Genomic DNA, 19,945 nt, shown 5'->3' on the forward strand with positions numbered 1-19,945 from the left:
GTATATAAAACAGTTGCCTTTTTAAGGAATATATATATATATATATATATTTGCTATTAATATGTTTTCATTGACAACGACCATACCTAGAGAGGAGGTATAGTATGATGGTCATGAGAGAAGCTTTGGGATCAGATATACAGGATTCAAATCCTGACTCTACTACTTAACTATACATGTGACCTAGGGTAAATTACTTAACTTTTCTTTTCCTAGTTTCTTTATCTATAAAAGAAGGGTAATGATAATATCTACTTAAGGGTTTTTAAAGTATTACATGAGTTAATATATGTGATATAATATGCTTTGATTAGTGCTGGAACATAATAAGTAAATGTTGTTTACTAATATTAGTATGATAATGCTGCTGCTGCTGGACATGCCAGAAGGCAAGCAAGGATCACAGATGATCTGAGGACAAAGTGGTGAGGCTAGACAAAAGACACTTGCATTAACAGAGTTAAATGAAATAGAGAATAGAAAATAATTGAGGAAATCAATGAAACCAGAAGATGGGATGATGGGATGAATAAAATTGATAACATCTTTTCTAGTGGTCATGTACAGATGTGAGAGCTGGACTATAAAGAAGGCTGAGCACCAAAGAATTGATGCTTTTGAATTGTGGTGCTGGAAAAGATTCTCTAGAGTCCCTTGGATAGCAAGGAGATCCAACCAGTCCATCCTAAAGAAAATCAATCCTGAATATTCATTGGAAGGACTGATGCTGAAGCTGAAGCTCCAATACTTTGGCCACCTGATGCAAAGAGCTGACTCATTGGAAAAGACCCTGATGCTGGGAAAGATTGAAGCCAAAAGAAGAAGGTGGCAGAGAATGAGATGAACGGACTCAGTAGACACGAGTTTGAGCAAACCAACTCAATGCACATGAATTTGAGCAAACTCCAGGAGATAGTGAAGGACAGAGGAACCTGGCACACTGCATTCCATAGGGTCGCAAAGAGTTGGACATGACTTAATGACTGAACAACAACAACAAAGCTAAACTCACACACACACATACACACACACACACAGGGTAGAGAGAGAAGACACAAATTAGTAAAATCAGGGTGAAAGAGGGGACACTAGTTATAGTCCTTACAGAGATTAAAAAAAAATAATGATGGAATACTATAAATAATTGTATGCTAACAAATTAAACAACCTAGATGAAATAAACAAATGCCTGGAAGCACACAAACTACCAAAACTGACTTAACAGGAAGTAGAAAATCTGAATAGAACTATAATAAGTAAAGAAATTGAATCACTAATTTAAAAAACTATCCACAAAGAAAACCCCAAGCCTAGTTAGTTTTACTGGTGAATTCTACCAAACATTATAAAAAGAATTAATACAGTTCCTTCACAGACTTTTCCAAAAAATTGGAGCAAATACTTCGCAGTTTGTTTAATGAAGGCATATTCCTTATGAATATAGACATAAAAATCTTTAACAAAACACTAGCAAAGCAAGTCCAGCAGCATATAAGAAGGATTATAAACCATGACTAAGTAGAATTCATCTTAGAAATGCCAGTTGGTTCAACATTAAAAAATCAGTGTAAATAAACCGTATAAATAGATTAAGGACAAAAATCAACTGACAAAAATCTACTAATTATTTCAGTACATTCAGAAGAAGTATTTTTACACTCTTATTTGTTAAAACACACTGAAAAATCTAGAGATAGGTGGGTACTTCTCAACCTGATCAAGGACATGAAAAACCCACAGCTGACATCATACTTAGTGGTAAAAAACTGAGTACTTTTCTTTAAGAGCAGGAAGAGACTAAAAAGATGTCTTTTCTCACTACTTCTAATCATTGTACAGAAAATTCTAGCTGAGGCATTTAGGCAAGAAAAAGAAAAGGCATCCAGATTAGAAAGGAAGAAGTAAACTATTAGAACTAATAAATGCATTCAGCAGGGTACAGGTTAAAAGATTAGAAAACAAAAATTAGTTGTATTTCTGTGTACTAGCAGTGAACAACCTGAAAATGAAATGAAAATATACTATTTGTAATAGCATAAAAATGATAAAATGCCTAGGTTTAAAGTGCAAGAGCTGTACAATGAAAACTATGAAACTTCATTGAAAGAACTTAAAAAAAATTCTAAATAAGTGGGAAAACATCCCATGTTCATAGATGGCAGTACTTTTCACATTGATCTTTGTGTTCTGTATAAACCCCATAAACAGTACCAGCTGGCTTTGTACAGAAATGACAAGCTGATCTTAAAATTGATATGATAATACAAGGGATCCAGAGCAGCTAAAATAATCCTGAGGGAATAGGAAAGAGTTGAAGTACATCTCCCAATTTGAAAACTTACTACAAAGTTGTAGTAATTAAAATTGTGAAGTACTAACATAAGATAAAAGTTATGACCAACCTAGACAGCACGTTAAAAAGCAGAGACATTACTTTGCCAACAGAGGTCCATCTAGTCAAGGCTATGGTTTTTCCAGTAGTCATGTATGGATGTGAGAGTTGGACTATAAAGAAAGCTTAGTGCCAAAGAATTGATGCTTTTGAACTGTTGCGTTGGAGAAGACTCTTGAGAGTCCCTTGGACTGCAAGGAGATCCAACCAGTCCATCCTAAAGGAAATCAGTCCTGAATGTTCATTGGAAGGACTGATGTTGAAGCTGAAACTCAATACTTTGGGCACCTGATGCAAAGAACTGACTCATTTGAGAAGACCCTGATGCTGGGAAAGATTGAAGGGAGGAGGAGAAGGGGAAGACAGAGGATGAGATGGTTGGTGGTTGGATGGCATCACCGACTCAATGGACATGAGTTTGAGTAAACTCTGGGAGTTGGTGATGGAAGGGAGGCCTGGCATGCTGCAGTCCATGGGGTTGCAAAGAATTGGACGGGACTGAGCGGCATCCGGACCCATCATTTCATGGCAAATAGATGGGGAAACAGTGCCTGACTATTTTTCTGGGCTCCAAAATCACTGCAGATGGTGATTGCACCCATGAAATTAAAAGATGCTTACTCCTTGGAAGGAAGGTTATGACCAACCTAGATAGCATATTGAAAAGCAGAGACATCACTTTGTCTAGTCAAGGCTATGGTTTTTCCAGTGGTCATGTGTGGATGTGAGAGTTGGACTATAAAGAAAGCTGAGCACTGAAGATTTGATGCTTTTGAACTGTGGTGTTGGAGAAGACTCTTGAGAGTCCCTTGGACTGCAAGGAGATCCAACCAGTCCATCCTAAAGGAAATCAGTCCTGAATGTACATTGGAAGGACTGATGTTGAAGCTGAAAATCAATACTTTGGCCACCTGACGCGAAGAGCTGACTCCTTTGAAAAGACCTTATGCTGGGAAAGATTGAGGGCAGGAGGAGAAGGGGATGACAGAGGATGAGATGGTTGAATGGCATCACCGACTCAATGGACATGGGTTTGGGTGGACTCTGGGAGTTGTTGATGGACAGGGAGGCCTGGCGTGCTGTGGTTCATGGGGTCGCAAAGAGTTGGACATGACTGAGCGACTGAACTGAAGTGAACTGAACTGAGGGCTTCCCTGGTAGCTCTGCTGGTAAAGAATCCTGCAATGCAGGAGACCTGGGTTGGATCCCTGAGTCGGAAAGATTCCCTGGAGAAGAAAATGGCAACCCCCTCCAGTATTCTTGCCTGGAGAACTTCATGGACAGGGCTGCCTTGGTGGGCTACAGTCCATGGGGTGGCAAAGAGTTGGACATGACTGAGTAACTAAGCACAGCACAACATAAGATTAAACATGTGAATCAATGAGTAGAAATGACAGCCAAGGGACAACCCCCTACAGTTATGGTCAGTTTGTTTTCAACAAGGTTCTTAAGACCATTCAAAGGGGAAAAAATCGTCATTTCAACACCCGGTGCTGGGACAGCTAGTGAGCCACATGCAAAAGAATGAAGTTGGACCCCTACTTCATGCCACATACAAAATTTAACTCAAAATGTGTCATATAACTAAATGTAAGGGCTAAAAGATAAAACACTTAGGAGAAAATGAAGGCATAAATCTTTGGCACTTTGGAATGGCCAGTGGTCTCTTACACATCAAAAGTACGAATAACAAAAAGATGACTTGGACTTCCCCACAATTAAAGACTGTCTGCATCAAATTGGGAAGGCAGCCCACAGAATGGGAGAAAATATTTGCAAAGCATACATCTAGTCAACTAGTATCTAATACGTAAAGAACTCTTAATAAAAAGACAACTGCCCCAATTTAAAAATGGGCAACGGCAAATAGACATTTCTTTAAAGAAGATGTAAAGATGGTCAATAAGCATATGAAAAGATGCTCAACAATATTAGTCATTAGGGAGCTGTAAATCAAAACTACAATGAGATACCACAAGGATAACTATAATCAAAAAGATAGACAATAACAAGTGTTGACAGGGATGTGGAGAAAGCTGCTGGCAGGAATTTAAAGTGGTGCAACACTTCAGAAAACAGTTTGGCAGTTCTCAAAAGGTTTAACTTTCTTTGGCAGGCAGGGTAGGGGTACATGCCATGTGGCTTGTGGGATCTTAGTTCCCCAATGAGGGATTGAACCCAGGGCCATAGCAGTGAAAGCACACAGTCCTTGCCACTGGACTGCCGGGGAATTTCCAAAAAGTTTGATTCACTTATGATTCAACAGTTCCCCTCTTAGGTATACATCAAAGAGGACTGGAAACATGTGTCCATACAAAAACTTGTACATAAATATTCATTATAGTCAAAAAATGTTAACAATCCAAGTGACCCATAAATTGATGAATGGATAACCAAATTGTAGCATATCTATACAATAGAATATTACTCAACCCCGAGGAGAAATGAAGTCTCAATACATGATAGCACATAAAAGAACTTTGAAAATGGTGCGCCAAGTGAAAGTAGCCAGACAAAAGACTGAGTAATACTGTATGATTCCGTTTATATAAAATTTCCAGAATAGGCAAAGCCATAGTGACAGGAAGTAGATTATTAGTCACCAGGGTCTAAGGGGAGGGAGGAATACAGTGAATGCTGATGGCTACATGGTTTCTTTTTAGCTTGATGAAAATATTCTGGAATAAGTAGTGATTGTTGTACAATCTTGTGACTTTTTAAAAAACAACTGATTTGTACATTAAATTTTTTTTTTTTTTTTTGGTTTGTTTTGTCCCCTCCAGTGCATTCTTACCTAATTGAGGTCCAGAGCTGAGTGACTGAATGCAGGCACCCATTTTAGCCCCACCAAGTCTTGGGAAGTGAAGGGTGTCTCTGTGACCAGTGTGGAAGGGGCTGGGGGACACATGGGTGTGGTATCATACAAGCTCTGATGGACGAAAGGCTGCTGCTTCTCCTTTGCAGAACAGTTGCTCTCAGACTTCTGGTCTTTAGGGCCCCTTTATGTTGCCATCTGTCTTAATTCCCTGTGGTGTCTGTGTGTTGTGTTGTTGCAGCGCCGATGGAGAGGTGAAGCACTGTGTGATCTACAGCACTGCTCGGGGCTACGGCTTCGCCGAGCCCTACAACCTGTACAGCTCCCTGAAGGAGCTGGTGCTCCACTACCAGCAGACGTCCCTTGTGCAGCACAACGACGCTCTCAACGTCAGGCTCGCCTACCCTGTCCACGCACAGATGCCCTCGCTCTGCAGATAAAGAGGGAGCAGTGGCTCTCTAGCAAAATTTTTCTACAGTTTTTATTAGACTATGAGGGCATTCTTTCTATGTAGACTGCTTGTTTTGCACAAGAAGTGATTCTGTGAATGTGAAGTGGAGAAGGCCGAGCAGCAGCCGGCCAGGATGGGGACGTACGGGACCTGGGGTTCTCGGGGACTCAGCCGTGCCACTGCACTGACATAGGAAGCTGGGAGCAGATGCTGGTTTTGGGGAAAGTCTTTCATTGGGGTTTTTGTTTTACTTAGCCAGGTACCCTCAACAGAACGTGTTAGGCCTGATTGGGGTGGGGGTTGTATCTGGAAGCCTCTGAGGAGTCCCTGTCCTCTTCTGAGAGGCCAAGGTGCTTTGAGACTGGTGGGGCTTGGCCCTGTTGGGAGTCTGTTTTTGGTCTGGCGGTCTCTCTTCCTCCCAAAAAGAAGGTGGTTTTGGTTCAGTGGTAGAATGGCATTTGGTGAAAAAGACAACCAAAGGAAAAGGGGGAGGCTTGGGATTTCATTTAAAGAATTGTAATCTGTGGTTAAAAAACTTTCAACTGAAGGTACCTAACCAGTATAGTTTAGGTGTCAGCATCTTAGTAGCTCCTCTCTCTAAAGAAGCATTATGTTTAGAAACCATATTGGTCCCAGCAAAACAATGATTGCTGCCAGACTAAGGTGCGATGGAAGATGGTGGCACTAGTATCTGAACGCACACTTCTGAACCAAAACTTGAAAATAAAAGGAAAACTAGAGACTGTTAGTTTTAGCAGACACTAAAATTGGTCAGTGTAATTCCTTTTGCCCTGCCCTTGTTTCTCAGAGATGAGGAATAGTGTTCTTTTTGTGGGCTGGTGAGCTTTGAATTATAAAATGAAGTTGGTGCTTGTGTGGTGGTGTTTTCTTAGCCTAAAGAATGATCTGTTGTTTGAAACCTTTGTGACTTGTGTGTATGAGTAAAGAAAAGGTGCAATCCAGTGCTTTTAGATGGCTTGATATACCAAATAATGATCTAGAACAACATTCTTCTATGTGCTTCCACAAGTTGAAAGGTCCTGCAGAAATAGTCAACGTGTTTAATTTCCTGTCATCTCCTATCCTTTTCTGGGTAGGGCCAGGGGAGCCGTAGGTGGCTGTGTGGCTGGAAGGGAGCCAGGTGTGGTCAGGGACTTTAGAAGGTCACAGGCCCGGGGCTCTGGTGTCCCGGGTGAGGGCCGTATGTCACTCTTGTGCTTCCAGATAGTGGTTGCTGAAACTTCTGCAAGGAGAGGAAAGGATGGCTTGGCGTTCAGACTGTTAGCTGAAGTCATCTGGAAGCTGTTCTTTGCCTTTTTTGTGATCCTGCCATTAAGATGATGTGCACAGACTGTCCTCTTGCTCCAGTGGCCCTGATTTTAGGCCAGGAACCTTCTGCTTCATGGGGTTTAAGCCTTCCAGCTGAGTGAAGCTGGGCGAATGGAGTTGGGGCAGCATCTACTCCTACCTCCATCGTGCTCCACCCCCATCAGTCAACACTCATTTGACAAACAAAAAAGTCCAGCTGCCTCTGAGCCAATCCTAGAGCCATAATAGGCTCGAATGAGTCAGCTGTTTAAGCCCAAAGCTGTGCAGTCAGGCTTCCTGGCTGAGTAGGGAAGCCAATATCTGAGTCTTATTGAATCAGGTTTACACCTAGGGAAGCTCTAGTTTGGGGGATGAAAGAAAGAAATTTTGCTTTTCCTGAGCACTTATCTTGGTGACAGGATCTAGAATGTGCCACAACATAGAAATAGATTAAAATTTGGGGGAGAACCTCCAGTTACTAACAATGAAGACAGAAAGGAAAGGGGGCATATCTTTGGCTTTTCCTTGGTTACGTTGCAGTTTCAGGATTGGATGAGGCAGACAAATGAAACCTCCTCCAGTGTCGCTGTTCTAACCTGAGCCCTTAACTGATATCATCAGCCAGCTGGACATTCCTTCCCCAGATGGCCAGATTGAACTCTTGCTAAGAGTTTTACTGAGAAGTAAGGCTAGACCAACTACTGCAAGGCATGCCTGATGGCTTTGTGCCTTAAACAGCTAGATGCTCAAGATGGGGTGCCAGGAATCCCTTCTTTCTGGTATTAAAATTTAGTGTGTTCTGGTTCTCTCTTAAATGAAAACAAGAACCAGGATACATGCTGTAATGTTGAACCATGCCATGTTGCTTGTCAGGCAGCATTAATTAAGGGCGTATAGGGAGCAGGCGCGGTCTATTGCCCACACTTGGGCTGGCTTGTGGAGGAGGGCTACTCATTTTTAAGTCCTACATTCCTTCACCTGTTTGTTGCTTTCCTGTTTTTCATTCTTGAATTTGTTGCTTTGTGGGAACTAAGATGTAGGGATCATTTGAGAAGTTGGAAAGTATCTTTTCTGACTAGTTGCCACATGATTTGCTTGATCTTGACCAGTGGAAATAGCAGAGGGACCAGTCTACTAACCACTGGGAGGGGTAGTATGCAGCTCCTTTATTCTATGGTCCTGGCCTCCTTCATCAGAACTTAGCTCCATGTCTTATCCCATGATCTGGGCCCTGGGATACTCCCTTGGCATCTTCAGTGCAGTCTCACTGAGGCAGAGGGTAAAGAAACAGACCAAGACAGAGGGGCTCACTGTCTTCCTGGCTAGGGAAGCTGGCCACCAACATGGAAGCAGCTCGAGGCTGGCTGGACACTGGTCAGAGGCCTATCTATTCTGGGTGGAGCTTTCATCACAGAACAATGCTTTGTCTCCATCTGGCCACAGATGCTAACCAAGCCTCGACCATAGCTCAGGCCTGTATAGACTAGCAGTGTCCTTACCCCTAATTTGGCCAAGATTGAGGACTTCTGATACCCCCCCCCACTCTGTCTCCAAGCCTCGATGAGACCCTCACAGGCTTTGCAGAAGCTCTGAGAACCAGTGTGGTGTCTTCCATGGGTCTCCTTGCAGCAAGGAACGAGCCTCATGGGTCCTCTTGGGCCAAGAACTGCATCTGGGCAAATTACTGTTTTTTCAAGGTGTTTCTGTTGCCAGTTAAGACTCCTTATTAGCTAGCTCTCTGTGAGGCTTCAGTGGCCTCAAAGCAGAGGGTTCAGATGGGGGCCTAGCCGGGCCCCTGCTGTCAACTGCTCAGCCTTGCTCTAGCTCCAGCCACTTGTGACGAAAGACAACCTTGTTTCCTTACAAATTGCAGCATGTGACTTCGGTGCCCTGTTGTTACTCGTGAAAAACCTGTTCTTCTGTTGTCTTTGATGTAGTCAAAAAAATTCATGTAGTTACGTAAAAATATCTGATTCACAAGGAAGCCAACTATATGTCTTGTGTTGGGACAGTTCATAATGTAGTTCCTAGACCACTTTTGCAAATTGTTCTTGTCACCAGGTGTGTTCAGACATTGCTGTGCAGTTGTGGGGGAGGGTGGGGGGGAAGGCAAGGGGAGATACTTTTTGGTCTTTCTGTTTTTTACCTTCCCCAAGAGGGGACAGTCTGGCCAACTTGCTCCAGTAATGCAATAAAGACATTGCAATAAAGCACCTTTTGTTCTCATGCTGTGGAGAGGTGGGCTGGGGGTGGGGGCAAAAGGGAGAGGACTGGGGTATTGAAAAGTCCTGAAGCTGCCAAACCTTCTCTCCCTTGAGCACCAGAACATTGGTCCTGGGGCTGAACTAGGGCTACAAAAATGCTTCCACCAAAACTGGGGGACTCAGAAACTAGCCCTGAGAAAGTTTAACATTGGAGCCCTTTCATCGCCACCCCATTCCTGTTAGCAAGCCCATGGAGTTGATTCTCATTACATCTCTTTGCCCAGAAATGTGTGTGCACGTCCTGTTGGGGGTGGAGGGTATGGCTGACTTCATGTACCTCTGTGCCCCTCCTACCACAGCACTTTGCTGAGGCTCCTCCGTGTTGGGAACATAATCAGCAAACATGACCACCACCCTGGGCAACACCCACACGTACTGAACTGCAGATCAGACTGAAGGGTGATAATCTGTTGTTCTAAATGACCTTGCCTATATTCTTCCTCCCCACATACTTAGCTACAGAGCACCCTCAAGGCCAGTGCTAGAAACCATGGATAATTTCCCCTAATTCCACGAGTTCTTCCCACTCAGCATGAGATACTCACACTCCTATCTCCAGCCCAGTCCTCTCTCCTGAACTCCACCTGCTGGCTGGATAGTGCCACTGGCCCCTTGGATGTCCCACAGGAGTTTGTTCACAGAGGAAACATATGCGTGGCTATGAATTCCCTTACCTTCCTACCACCACACCTGGTCTACAGCCACATAACTCCTCTCCCTCTAACCTGTTAAATTACAAAGGTAGCCCTCCTCCTCCTCCTACTAAAAGCCAGTCTCTCCAGCTGTATTTTGGATCTTCTTTTCTCCCATCTTCTCAGGAATCTCCCATGAGTTCTATTGTTTCCTCTCAGCTGGTTGGGTATCTCTCACTCTACTTGCTCAATCACTACTCAATCCTTTATCTCTTTAGGGGAAACCTTTTTAAAAACATTTAAGTTTGTCTTTATTTCCTCACCTCCTCAAGCTTTTCAGTCCAGGTCCCACCGCTATCTGAAACTGCTCTCCTTGATGTCTTTGGTAACCAGCATTTGTGACGACCATTCTCCATGAAAAACTCTGCCACTGACTCCATGATCATTTATCTGGTTTTCCTCCTGCATCTCTGACTGCTCCTTTTTAAAATGAAAAAAATTTTAGACTGCACCACGTAGCATATGACATCTTAGTTCCCCAACCAGGGACTGAACCTGCGCCCCTTGCATTGGAAGTGTGGAGTCTGAATCACTGGACCACCAAGGAAATTCACTGTACTCCTCTGGCCACCTTCTCACTTACGCTTTTTTCTTAGCAGTTTTATCCATATCCATGAAGTCACCTACCATCTCTCGGCCAATTATATCTGTCTTCGTTTTCCTGCCTAGACTATGTTGCAAGGTACCTCATACTCAGAATACTGAATGCATGGTCACCACTGAGGCCTGGTTCTCTTTCATTATTTCATATTTCAGTGAATGGAAGTACATAATTTCATCTGGTTATGTAGGTCAGTAATGTAGTCATCTTTGATACCTTTGCTTTGTATCTACATAAAACCCACCACCAACTCGTATCAGTTTTACTTTCTAAATATCAAAGGCATCACTTCTGTCCAACTTCACTGTTTCACTATCTCTACCCTTAATACTGGAAGGCTTCCCTTCTTTCATTATTGCTTCCTCAAATTCATTCTCATCATAGCAACCATATTCATCTTTTCAAAATAACAAATCTTGGGAGTTTGGCAGACCAGGGACTAGGACTTAGACTTCCACTGCTGGGGCCCAGATTCAATCTCTGGCCAGGGAACTAAAAAAAACCAAACAACCCCCCACCCCCATGCCCCAGATATCCAAATCTGAACTTGTGTAAAACCATTAAATAACTTTTCAATTGCTCTTTTGGTGAATCACAAAATGCTTAAAATGGCCTGGCTTCTCCCAAGTTCTGGGTCTCTGTTCATTTGACTCCCTCCTTGGCTAACCCCAAGGGCTTGGACCTCTTCCTTCTGCACAGGTCTTCTGTACAGTCCCCTTCTACTCTTGTGGATTTAATTATCATCTCCTGGCTGATAGCTGCCAGGTCTGTCTATGCGCCTGGCTCCCCACACGCCCCTTCCCTCTGGGGACCTTCCTCACTGTTCCCATGCTAGTCCAGAACCCTGATTTTCTCCCTGGTCCACTTACTGCCCCCCCCCCAACGCCCCAAATCTATCTATACTGCAGACAGCGATTCCTAAAACCTAAATATGATTATACCACTTCCCTGCAATTACCTTCCAGAAGCTCCTCATTTCTGTCAGGCTAATCTGGCAGTTTCTCAAGGGAAGCACAACTGGTACTTGGGGCAGTTGCCCTAAGCATTACGGGATGCTTAGCACCTCTGTGCCCACTCCTCCCAAACCCCTTCTTTCCCCCCTTTTCCAGCCTCCTGGGTGGGGGGCAGTTCTTCCCTCCCATGAACTGCTGCAAGGTGTGCCCGCCCCTCCTTCTCCACCTGTGGCCTGGTGCTTCTAACTAGATGCTGGCATACACGGCGGGGCTGCCACAGGCAACTAGTTTCCTGTGTTCCCAGTGTCTTAGACTGGCTGGCCAGGGATCTGCCATCAATGCATGCCTGAAGGAAGGAGGGAGTGCGAGGGGCCTGGAAGGCTGAGGGACCAGATAGCTGCCACCACAGGCAGAGTGCGCCCTCTGGCGCCCACAGCCTTTCCCATGCTGGGAGACAAAGACCTGCAGAACGGGTGACGAGCCCAGCCAGCACCCAGAGACATTTTCCTGCCTCTAGGCCTCTCCTGACCTAAGTATTGGATTATGGAACAGTTAGGGCAAGACAGCAGTCTGGCAAGTCCTGTGTCAGCATGGAGGCACTCCCCCACGGCCCTACCCTGCTCCCATGATGCCATCTCCCGACTCCATCCTCCTCTTCCCTTCCACACTACCCACCACCCATCCACTCACCAAATGCATTCTGCCCATGGCGGCCGCCCACGTCAGCAGTGTCCCATCTTCAGTGCCGAGGCCTACCTGATGATAGCCCAGGAAGGGCTCACTGGCGACAAACATTAAGGGTTTGTGACTCAATTCAAAGGCAGTTCTCTGTCAGCATTTTACCAAATAACTTCTCCTTCCATTTAAAAACTCTTTACTTTTGGATTTTATGACTCTTCTGGCTGCTTCCTCTAAGTCTCCTTTCTTTGCCTTAAATGCTAGTACACTACCACTGATACACTGATGGCACTCAGATTTCTATCTTCAGTCTAGGTTTCCCTACTGAACTCCAGACCCATGCACCCAACCTTCTGGATGACCCACAAGTACCTCAAATTAAAGATATCCCAAGTTCAACTCTTCAACTCCCTCTACCTCTTTTTTCTCATTTACTAGCTAAGAGGCACTCCAAATGAGATAAATATGGGTTCTAGAGTCAAGAGGACCTAGATTCTAATCTTAGCTCTGCCTGAGCTGTATGATCTTGCCCATGTTAGTCTGAAAAACCTGAGTTCCCTTCTCTAGAAAGCAGGAATATTTACAGCTACTGGTTCCCCATCATCTAGAGAAAGTCTAAATTCCTAGAACTCTTAGAGATGGCCCTAGCCTAACTCACTACACTCAATACCAGTTTGAATTATTTTTAGTTCTTTGAATGTACCAGGTATATGGCAAATGCTGTGTGCTTTCTCTCGACATTCTTTCTCACACTAAATCCTCACTCTTCTAGCAAGTTACTACTTATCATCTATCCTTCAGGTTTGAGCTCAGACACCACAGTGTCTGGGAAGCCTCGCTGGCTTAAGCTCCCCTCCTAGGACAGTGGGAACTGTCTCATTCACCATCATATTATCAGCACCATAGGACCTTATGTTACATTTGTATTGACTGAAGGAAAGAAGCAAGCAAAAGACATAAAGATAGTTTCCAAGAGCGTGTATTACACAGGACCGAGTGCAAGAAATGGCAAACAAGTTCTGGCAAACAAGTTCTATGTTTGCTTTAAAAGCTCATCAGGTGCCAATGCCAAGTCCTGATGCTTCTGAGGGCCCCCTGGGTCTTGGCCCTTCTGGAGCAGGCTGGGCCCAGGCTCTGGGGTGAAGGGGCAGCTCTTGCATGGAACGTCCTGCCTCCTGTCATCTGAGGCATCAGGCACTTTGGTGATGCCCAGCGCTGGCTCCTCTTTCTCTCTCTGTGCACACTCAGGCTCCCATAGCCAGCTCTGGCTGGGAACCTCACAAGGTGGATGGGCCAGCCCAGGGGCACTGGGTGGCCATGACTTCCCCTCCTGCCTGGGGAACAGGTTTGCAGGGCGGCCTGGAGTTGTAGTTTCCAAATCTTGGGAGCTGGCTGGCCCATCTTCCATTGCGGCCTTTCCGGTTGGGGATGCCCTGTCAGGGCCCTCGAAGAGGAATTTCCAGGACCATGGGCCCAGCTCTCCAGGGGTGGAGGCAGTGGAGCGACTGGCGGGGAGGAGTCCCGAAGAGCTTGGACAAAGTGCTGTCAGTGCCTGGGTGTGGAAGTGCTGGGCCTTCCAGCAGCCTTCAGTGGGGATGCGGTCTGTGGGGCCAGCCTTCCCCAGGTTGGGGGCTGAGGACAAGGAGCTGGAAGCCTCTTCAAAGGCCTGTAGGATCCCAAGCTGCTTCTGGGGGACACCAGGGCCTTCCATTCTGGGAGATCCCAGTGTGACCCCTGTCAGTAGGCCTGGGACCACTGGGCCCTGGCCCCTGGGATCCCTGGGCAAGAAGGCATCCTCTTCCTCACCCTCTCCTGCTCCTCTGAGGGGTGGCTCCTGGCCCCCTTCTCGGTGGGGTACCAAGCTTGGCTCCTGAACACCTTGGCTGTTCTCAGGCCCCTCATCAGTGTCATCTTCCGAAGAGTCAACCTCCCGGATGGCTTCCTGCTTCTGCAGCGACTCTCGCCGTTCAGCCCGGTCCTGGCGGAGGGTCCCTAGGGCCCGTGAGGGAGCAGCCTGCAACACCCCTTTCCCTGGCAGTGCCCCCTTTCCAGACAGCACACTCCTGGTCCCAACTACCTCCAGAGGGCTGACTTCCCTGGGCGGCAATTCCTTCTTTAGCTCGGGGTGGGGCAGGTCAAGGCTCTGCTTTCGAGAAGTAGCGAGCTTCTTCTCAGAAGCAGCCAGTGCAGCCGCCAGTTTTTCAGCCGACTGCACCCTCTTAAGTAGTGGTGAGCGAGGTGGCTCCGCACTCTTGGGCCGTGAGAGTTGCCGGCCTAGGGGAGGCGACAAGTGGAGCTTGGTGGGGAAGGCCTGGGCTCCGTGGCCAGACAGGGGTGATGGGGAACGCTGAGGTGAAGCTGCTGGCGGTGGTGAAGGGGTGTGGGCCAGTGGTGACAGTGGGATGCTGCCTGCTGACTTGCGCCGTGGAGAGCGGTACTGGCGTTGGAGCTTGGGCGCCAGACCGTGGAGGGAGCTCGGCCGTGTGTGTCCAGAGCCGGCGGGAGAACTGGGCACGCTGGAGCTGGGGGAGCTGCTCTGTGATGAATTCCCCCCCACTTTGCACAGACAGACACACACACAGAGGTAGAGGAGTTAGCTCTTAGAAGTGACTGAGGGGAAAAACAGGGCTTAGACCTGGTATGTCCCAGATCATCAAGGTGACCCCATCAGGGAACCAGAGCTCGGGCTATAGACATGAGGTCATCCCCCACCCGTCACCTCCTCCCCAGGACTGGTAGATCTGCTGGGGGTGGGCTGAGCAAGAGCCTTGGAGAGGGACGGGTGAGATGCACAGAGGGCCCAGGACTCTGCCACCTCCAAGGGGCTGCTCTGCGACCTGCGGGGAACCCTCCATACCTGAGTGCACGGCTTCAGGGGTCACCCGGTAGCCTTGCGTGGGAGAGCGGGGAGAAAGGCTGTGGCTGTGTGTGGGCGAGCCTGGCCCACTCTCGCCGGATGACAGGGAGCGGTTAAGGGAGGAAAGGCTGCGGCTGGTGTGCAGCAGGGATGCCTGCTTGGTGATCTTCCGGAACAGGGAGCTCCTTTTTCTGCTGCAGAAACGAAGTCAGAGGCGGTCTGAGCTCTGACCGGGGCACAGTACACACTGGGCCCGGAGCCCGGGGCCGGGATCCCCGGCACACACCAGCCTCGGCGTGGCTCAAGGCGGACCCCCATGGCTGAGTCTGGCTCACCTTTCTTGTCCATCCTTGCCTCGGCTCCGCTTGCTCCTTCGGGCCATCTTGGCCTTGTAGCTGCCCTTCCGGGCGGGCCCCACCTTAATGGATGTGTTCTCCAGGGGAGTTGTTGAAATAGACACCTTGTTTCCACTCTGGGGAACAGAATATGCGCCCAGGCTAAGGCCACAGCCATGTTCCTGCCCCTGTCCCTCGCTCCCGGCATGGGTGTCCACAGCATGAGCTTCTGCCTCTGCAGCACCAGGTCTGAAACAGGGACCGCCTCCGCTCTTCCCAGAGCAGGAAACAGCTCCACTAGAGCCCGAGTGGCTCAGGGTTGGGAAGAGAGAGGAGGGGCTCACGGGCCTGTCCTCCATTCCACAGCTCGGCAGGATCCCCGCCTTGGCCAAGGAGGGGGTCACCTTCCAGTGAAAACTCTCTGCTCCAGCCACACCCGTGCGTATGCACACCTATCTTCAGTGCCAGCTGTGCGTGTGCCCCACTCCCCCACGGCCAGTCCCAGACTCAAAGCAGGGGTCACTCAGGGGTTGCAGGCGGCACACTCAGCACTGACCTTCAGGATCAGCTCCACCACCTCCGTGTGCACCAGCCCATGCACAGGCTCCCCGTTGACATGCGTGATGAGGTCCCCCTGTCGCAGCCCTGCCTCACTGGCTGGACCTCCGTCCTCCACGTGCTGTGCCGGGGAGAGGACAGCCCTCAGTCTGGAGCCCGAGCGTGAAGCGGGTGGGCCTACTTCTGCTCATTGAGCTGTGACCCCCTCTGCCCCACTCTTTGACCCTGGAGGGTGGTGTGGGCAGGGACAGAAACAGGGATAGACAGGCCCCAGTAAGAGGAAAGAAGAGGAGTGATGAAGCTAGGGGACAACAGGTCTGGATGGCTCGACATACCCACACCATGTGGTGTACAGTGTAGACATCTGAGTCACCCATGTAGACGCGGATGGCCCGTAGGGTGAAGCCATACTTCTTGCCGGCTCGGTGGATGACGATGGGGGGCCGTGAGCTGCTGAGGGCTGGCAGGAAGTCCCTGCTTGGAGAAGAGTCCCTGGATGATGGGTTGGATGACTGGGAATGTGGGGACATGGGGCTGGCCAGTGGAGAGCAGGAGTGGTGCTCTGGAGAAGGAGAAGCTGGGACTTAGCGGGTCCACGCTCGAGCCCGGCCCATTTGGGCTGTTGCTGCCACATAGCTCTAGTCACAGGGCCTGCCTCCAGCCCTGTTTTCCCCACAGCCTCCAAGGAGCAAAGACCCCTCATGGGCCCAGACCCTCACAGACCCAGGAGGTGATGGAAAATGGCAGTGAGCATTTACTGAGCGCTTACTTATATGTACTAGGGACCATACAAGCGCTTCATGCTTGAATGTCACAATTACCCTATGAGCTACCATTATGGATATTCACATTTTTTGATGAAGAATTTGAAGCTCAAAGGAGTTGAGCAACTTCCTCAAGATCAAGGGCCCTTTAGAGATGGAGCCAGGATCTGAATGTAAGCTCTCTGCCTTGGAGCCTGCACTTGCTACACAGTGCTATCTGCCTTCTGGTGCACACACACAACCTGAGACCGACACCCACTCCCTTAACATACGGACAGCAGTGACACACAGTCTTTCGGACACCTGCTCCTCAACACAACACACAGACACACCTGCTGGGGGCAGACCCCTGGCCACAGGCCCACAGAGAGGCCAAGGCCCTTGCTATGAGTCTTGATCTTCACTCCCCGGGGGCCTCACCGGCAGGAATGAGGAGGGACAGGGCTGTGGCTGAGGCGGACTTGATCACTTTGTTGGTGGGGCGAGCTGTGCGCTTTTCTATGGAATCCCCAGAGAGCAGCCGGTGGCGGGCCCTGCGCACGGCCAGGTCGCTGATGGCCTTGGCTGTGGCTCCCTCCACCAGCTGTGGGGTTCCGCGGCCTCCTCTGGTCTCCATGGCTGTGGACCAAGCCAGCAATGAGGCCCACTGTGCAGCTGAGCCTCCCCTCCGGGCCCGCCGCAGCACCCCGGCCAGGCGCTCCACTCGCAGGGCCGCACCTGCGCTGGGGGCGCTGCTCTGGCCTGCAGCCTCCTCATCCAGCTTCAGCCGCCGCTCCAGGGCAGGCCCAGACGCCCCCTCTCCAAACGGGGCTGTCAGAAGCCACACACCCTCCTGCTGCTGCCTCCTGGGGGCACCAACAGCCTCCTCAGTGCTCTCCGGGAAGCGAGGCATGTCCAGGAGGCCCGAGCAGTGGCGACGCACTGTGAGTGGAGGGCTGGAATCGCTCTCCGTGTGGGACGACTCGGACACCGATAGCCGCTTCCGTAATCTGGGAGACACGAGGCCGAGGGTGGAGGGCCCGGCGGCCTCCCTCTTCCAGCCCAGGCCTCCTCGGGAGCTCGGCTCACGGAACCTCCCTCCGGGAGCCGCACGCATGAAGGCCCCTCACGGCACCACATCCCTCCCCATCATCGGTGACTGGCCCAGGGATGGCCATGCCGCCCTCCCTGGCCGAGGTCTGAGCGCTCACATCTCAGGGGAGCCGATCACCCAGCTCCGCTCTCGGCCCCTCAGCCCCGCCAGGCCGTCTGTGCGGTCCTCCTTCTCCTCACTCAGGCTGCGCTTGGTGGGGGGTGGCATCCGGCGTTCCTCAAGCAGCGAGAGCCGCTCCATGCTGCTGTACACCTGTGGGCACAGGACACCTGCCGGGATTCCCAACCACCACACCATGGGGCACAAAGGATCCCCGGCGCCTGAAGCCCAGGAACTGGAGCTAATTCTCCCCTCTCCTCCCCTGTACACAGCTGATGAACACTCAAGGAAACAGCCATTCCACTGGTCTGACCTGGCCCCACCCTGGCATCTCATACCACGGGTGCGGCCCTCTCCCCTCTTTTCCTGGAGACAGTGCCAGCCCCCCACCCCCTTAGGTGTGCCCAGCACATCCCTCAACAGGTCTGCTCCTCCCAGTTCTCCACCTGGGGCTGCACCGGTCACACCTTGCTGAACCTTGGTGAACAAGACGAGAACTGGCGAATCTCAAGGCAGCCATCCTCACTCACTTCCTCCTCGTCCTCTGAGTCCACGTGGTGGTATCGCTCTGAGCGGGCTGGGACACACACGACAGTGCCTTTCAGAGGCCCTGGGGTTGGCCTCCTTCAACCCTATCAGACCTCAGGAAGGCCTGGAGAAGCGGCTCCCAATACCAAGCTCAGGGCACAAGAGTGTCTCTGGGCGCAGGTAGGATTCCCACTCCTCCCTGTCCCACCAGTGGCCTTACTGTCAAAGTAGCTGGTATCATCCTCTGACTCCAGCTGAGGAATAAATTCAGCCTTCTGGCGAAGAAGTCCTGTCCAGTCCAGACCAGTGAAGAATGGGTGCTGCTTCACCTCATAGGCACTGCCTGTGGACAGGGATGGTTTGGGAGGGTGGAGTCCAGGTCAGCACATCCAGTGAGAACCTAGTTCCTGAGAGGCTGGGCCTGGAGGCCTCAGCTCCAGCATCTTCCTCTTCTGCCCACAGGGAGCACGGCAGTCAGGAACCAGGGGCACTGCCCACACCCGAAGCCTGAACCTCCCAGGTACAGGGACAGCCCCGCTCCTCCCTCTTGCAAGCGCTGAGACAGCTTACTGGGGCCTGTCCCACCTGTGCCCAGTCTCTCCAGTGGGTTCTGGTGGAGCAGTTTTGAGGTGAGGTCTTGGGCATCGGGCGGCAGTGCATCGTCCCCCTCAGGCCACACAATCTCATCTGAAGAGTCATTGGGGTGACAAGGGAAGGAGTGGTTTAGAGAAGGTCTTAGAAGTTATGGGCAGAGTGGGGAGCTGGAGAAGAGGGTCCTAGGATAAGATATGCTGTGGGGAAGCATAAAGGGCCCAGCCCAGAGCCCTGAAAGCCTTGCCTGGGACCCACGTCCTTTAAGTTGCACAGACTTCTCTCTCTCTGGGGGAATCTCCCACATCCTCGACCACGGCTGGCTCTTTGATCCAGAGCGGCTACCGAAAAGCAGTGGCGTCCCCTATTCTGATCACCAGCTCACCCTGCCTTTATACTCCTGACACATGTACACTCACTCACACACACACACACACAGAACTCACACTCATGGCACAGGTACACTCATGCACATATGCGGGATCACAAACACGATCGGAGCAAGTGCTGGGTGACACACAGGGTGTGCACGTGCACATCTGAAGCAAGCACACCAAACACACACGTAAGAATTCAGACCAAGAACTCATAGGCCTCACAGATGCTTGTGTAAATCATATTTGTGGATCTGGATTCTGTCCCCACAGTGGGCTGGGGGGATGGTACCTACCACTGATCACTTGCCCAAAGAGCTCCTCTGGAGTGTCTCCGAAGAAAGGGACGCAGCCCACCAGGAACTCATACAGGATGATGCCCATAGCCCACCAGTCCACTGGCTTCCCATAGCCCTGCCGCAGGATCACCTCAGGCGCAATGTACTCTGGGGTCCCGCATACCTGGGCACAGAGAAATTGGGGGGTTCAGCATCCTGGTAGTCCCCTGGCATGGTGGCTGGATGGGTGGGGGTGCTCCCGCTTCTTGGAGCAGGAAGTCTCTGAATGAAGACTCAGTGTACTCTGGTTAATG

General features: G+C 49.7%; 2 protein-coding genes across 30 annotated transcripts in view; one reads left to right on the forward strand and one right to left on the reverse strand.

Moving 5' to 3' along the window:
• The window catches only part of PIK3R3 (phosphoinositide-3-kinase regulatory subunit 3), a 108,634-nt gene extending 99,458 nt beyond the window's left edge, over positions 1-9,176 (forward strand). For all 4 annotated transcript variants that reach the window (XM_081488587.1, XM_081488588.1, XM_081488590.1 and 1 more), the window contains one exon: positions 5,449-9,176. In XM_081488587.1, coding sequence (XP_081344713.1) covers positions 5,449-5,647 — 199 coding nt within the window. In that variant the 3' untranslated portion in view covers positions 5,648-9,176. The remainder of the gene's footprint in view (positions 1-5,448) is intronic.
• Positions 9,177-13,117: 3,941 nt separating this feature from the next.
• The window catches only part of MAST2 (microtubule associated serine/threonine kinase 2), a 212,921-nt gene continuing 206,093 nt past the window's right edge, over positions 13,118-19,945 (reverse strand). For 16 of the 26 annotated variants that reach the window (XM_081488538.1, XM_081488550.1, XM_081488531.1 and 13 more), the window contains 12 exons: positions 19,650-19,815; positions 18,974-19,075; positions 18,609-18,731; positions 18,328-18,437; positions 17,859-18,013; positions 17,386-17,657; positions 17,089-17,286; positions 16,240-16,466; positions 15,903-16,025; positions 15,347-15,483; positions 15,012-15,205; positions 13,118-14,710 (listed from right to left, as the gene is read on the reverse strand). In XM_081488538.1, coding sequence (XP_081344664.1) covers positions 13,188-14,710; positions 15,012-15,205; positions 15,347-15,483; positions 15,903-16,025; positions 16,240-16,466; positions 17,089-17,286; positions 17,386-17,657; positions 17,859-18,013; positions 18,328-18,437; positions 18,609-18,731; positions 18,974-19,075; positions 19,650-19,815 — 3,330 coding nt within the window. In that variant the 3' untranslated portion in view covers positions 13,118-13,187. Of the gene's footprint in view, positions 14,711-15,011; positions 15,206-15,346; positions 15,484-15,902; positions 16,026-16,239; positions 16,482-17,088; positions 17,287-17,385; positions 17,658-17,858; positions 18,014-18,327; positions 18,438-18,608; positions 18,732-18,973; positions 19,076-19,649; positions 19,816-19,945 lie in introns of all 26 variants that reach the window. The other 10 variants (XM_081488532.1, XM_081488535.1, XM_081488552.1 and 7 more) reach the window with 2 other exon arrangements.

Source organism: Giraffa tippelskirchi, chromosome 5 (assembly GCF_054371585.1).
Source record: "Giraffa tippelskirchi isolate mGirTip1 chromosome 5, T2T-mGirTip1v1.2.pri, whole genome shotgun sequence".
Lineage (NCBI taxonomy): Eukaryota > Metazoa > Chordata > Mammalia > Artiodactyla > Giraffidae > Giraffa > Giraffa tippelskirchi.